At 35.6% G+C, this 3,311-nt stretch overlaps 1 protein-coding gene across 1 annotated transcript in view; it reads left to right on the top strand.

Moving 5' to 3' along the window:
* SPATA6 (spermatogenesis associated 6) overlaps window positions 1-3,224 on the top strand; it is a 217,009-nt gene extending 213,785 nt beyond the window's left edge. Inside the window, exons 12-13 of the mRNA XM_042781773.1 lie at window positions 109-200; window positions 3,044-3,224. Coding sequence (XP_042637707.1) covers window positions 109-200; window positions 3,044-3,224 — 273 coding nt within the window. The remainder of the gene's footprint in view (window positions 1-108; window positions 201-3,043) is intronic.
* Window positions 3,225-3,311: the final 87 nt, after the last annotated feature.

The following is a 3,311-nucleotide window of genomic DNA, read 5'->3' as shown; positions in this document are numbered from 1 at the left end:
TTTTTTTTTTTTTTTTAAGTGGAAAAGGGGGAAGCATTTTCTAAGGAAATGTTAGCATCATTTTGGAGGCAATGAGAAAATGAATCAGTGAATGTCTACATTTTTCAGGATGAGAGAGACCCAGAGAAAGAAGAGGAACTAGAACTGAAAAGAGGTCATTTTTACAGGGACTCTGCCTATGACAGTGACCCCGAGTATAGGTATGAGTTTTGTTAATGCTATGTGTAGAACCCTTCCTGATAGTTGATATAAGCACAACCTGTTTATTAATCTGCTGGATTTGTGGGAAATTTAGACATAATAATTCGTTTCTATATTTTAAGCTATATAGAATTTTATTCAAATATTTTGATGTTGGCCAACTGAAACTTTTCAAGGAAAACTGATATAGTCAATTAATGGTTATGCTTTTGATTGTACTAAAGATTTATAATGTATTTGGCTTCCCTGCAAATCTTATTTTAGAATCAATGTAGTGTAATCTGGACAGTTTCTATCAATTCAGACCATGAGTAAACTTTTTTTTTTTTTTTTTAAATAATATAAAAGTAAATTTTGTTCTTCTGGGCTAAAATTTCAGGAATGTTTTTTAATAGTCAAAATTAGCAAGGTTTTTGTAGCACATCCCATGAAGACTTCTGAAAACTCTGTATTAATTGCCATAAAATGCAATAAATTAAAAACAGTAAATTTTGAGTTTATATAGTCAGGTTCTCTGACTCCTTGGATTCTATGCCATTGATTATTGTATGGCTTCTACCTTTTTGAGACTCCTGAGGGAAAAATACAAGATGAAAACTCTAGATAGTGAGATAATTTTATTATTATTTGGGGTTTTGGACTCAAATCTCAGATTTTTACCTTGGTAAAATAGCCTAGACGATCTGTGAACATGTGAGGACTCCTCTTTTTGCCCCTTTGTAAAGATTCTGGTTAACAGAAGTTAACTAGTTGAATAGCTACCAACATGGTCTCCTTTCCCATTTTGCCACTTGCTAGTAGGAGCTCTGGTAGCATAGTGCCTAAGGCACTTGACTGCTAACCAGAAGGCTGGCGGTTCAAACCCACCAGCCACTCCTCAGAAGGAAGGTTGGGCAATCCTACTTCCGTAGTGATACTGCCTCGGAAACCCAAGGAGGGGTCGCTATGAGTCGGGAGCGACTCGACGGCAAATAACAACAACAACAGTTGAATAGTTACTTAAATTCACTGAGCCCCTATTTCTACATTGACCAGCCTCAAAGTAAAAGTTATTGATAAATGTATATGAAGTACTTAGTCAAGTGCCTTAGTCACTATGCTATCAGAGCTCCTTCAGATTTTGTTATTAGACCATAATATAATGTCTGAGGCTGAGAATACTTTCTTTCCATCCATCAATCCAGCCAGCCTTCCACTCAATGTCTGTAGAGCATACACCATGTACTTCATACTGTTCTAAGTGCTTTGTCAGTCAAAAATTTTTGCTCACTAGGAACCATCATTGAGTATACAGGAAGCAATTAATCTTTTATAGTATAACACATCTGTGATCATATTGGCTTTTAGATTGTACATTTAAAGTATAGAGTATGTATCGTAATCCTTAAAGTTACTTTCAACTTTGTCGACAAATGGCTCATGGTCGATGTATTGTTATTGTGATGATGATGGCCTTCCAATTCTGTCTTAGAATTAGTATTCCTTGGGTAGCATTGCATCTTGCCTTCCAACATTCTCTTCTGTGTATATCACCTTATGGTTATTTAATCTGAAGACTACCTATGTTATAGACTATGTCTAAAATGATAAGTGGTCTTCTGTTGATACTGACACATCATGAGAAATTATCATTTGTGTGAAGTGACATTCAAAATATATGATGTGAGTATTTGTAGCACTTAATAGCCAGAGTATACAGTTTTACCTGGCACAAATTTTATGATCTCTAACAGGCCGGAGAGTTCTAATCTATAAGAAATGTTTCATTTATGGAAGCAGGTTAATTATGTATTAAAAAATAAGTAAATAAACTGTCTTTGAAGAAGTCAGTACTTTATCTCTAAATATGTTAGCCCAGATTGTAACGTCTATGATAAGAAAATTGTAACTTTGGTGTCTTCAAAAAAGTACTATCAAGACTTCAGAAAAATTTGCCTTCTCCTTGATATACCACTATAACTTGCCAAGTCCTAGTCTATTTCAGTAATTTCCTCTATGCTCCCTTAGTTAATTTTTCAAGATTCAAAACCACGGTAGAGCCTTACTATGAGTTCAAATCCAGATTTTCTGCCTTATTTTCCATCTTCTAATAATGGTTCATATTCAGCCTAATTTTCTACCCCTTTTTGAGACAGTATCTGCATTTCACATTAGAAAGGGGTTCAGAGCTACCGACATGGTCTCCCTTCCCATTTTGCCACTTACTAGTTGAATAGTTATTTAAATTCACTGAGACCCTATTTCTACATTGACCAGCCTCAAAGTGAGTTATTGATAAATGTATATGAAGTACTTAGTCAGGGACTCATATTTATTAACTCTTATATTTGAGGTAAGCACTATACCAGGTAAGCACTATACCAGGTAAGCACTATACCAGGTATAGATTCTGTTTTTTGAAGCAGTACTGTAAAATACAACTAATGAAGGTGAGAGGTTTGGGCAAGTAAGTCAATTGTCCAAGATCTCACAGCTGATAAAGGATTGGGCTAAAATTCAGTTCAGATCTGCCTGACTATAGAGGCCATGTTCACTCATACTGGCCATACTACACCATTTATATTTTGTTTTTATCATACCATACCTATCTCTCTCCTCTGAATTCCTTCGTAACTCCTGGTTTTTCATGCAAAAATTTCATCTCATTTTTGGAAACTGTTTCATGCAAATGATCCTGCTTCCCCTTCTAGAGTGTCACTTTTAGAGGCACAGGCCTTTGTGTATTCTGTTTTACATAGCCCTAGCAGAGTATCACAATGCATAAGTATTCAATAGATACTTGACTTGTATAGTACTGTCTGTTTCACCATGGTTTTTCATCTTTTGTATCCTTTTTTGATAGCTCATTTCAGCGGCCACATGGCACTGTCCATTTGGATGATGGTGAATATTGGTCCAACAGGGCAGCCTCTTATAAAGGAAAACCCCACCGACCCGTATTTGAGAACAGCATGGACAAGATATACAGGAACTTGTACAAAAAGGCCTGTAGTTCTGTTTCTCATATACCAGAAAACTTCTGAGGCCATCCATGATAACTATGAATGTCTGTGTCAACTTCTCAATGAAAACGTTTGATGTGATTAATATCTGCATTCCTTTTTTTTTTT

The sequence above is a fragment of the Orycteropus afer genome, unplaced genomic scaffold, assembly GCF_000298275.1.
Source record: "Orycteropus afer afer isolate SDZICR_OR568_19922 unplaced genomic scaffold, OryAfe1.0 scaffold00169, whole genome shotgun sequence".
In the NCBI taxonomy this organism is placed as follows: domain Eukaryota; kingdom Metazoa; phylum Chordata; class Mammalia; order Tubulidentata; family Orycteropodidae; genus Orycteropus; species Orycteropus afer.
Note: the sequence above shows the minus strand (reverse complement) of the source record. Positions and strands in the feature narration are given on the sequence as shown.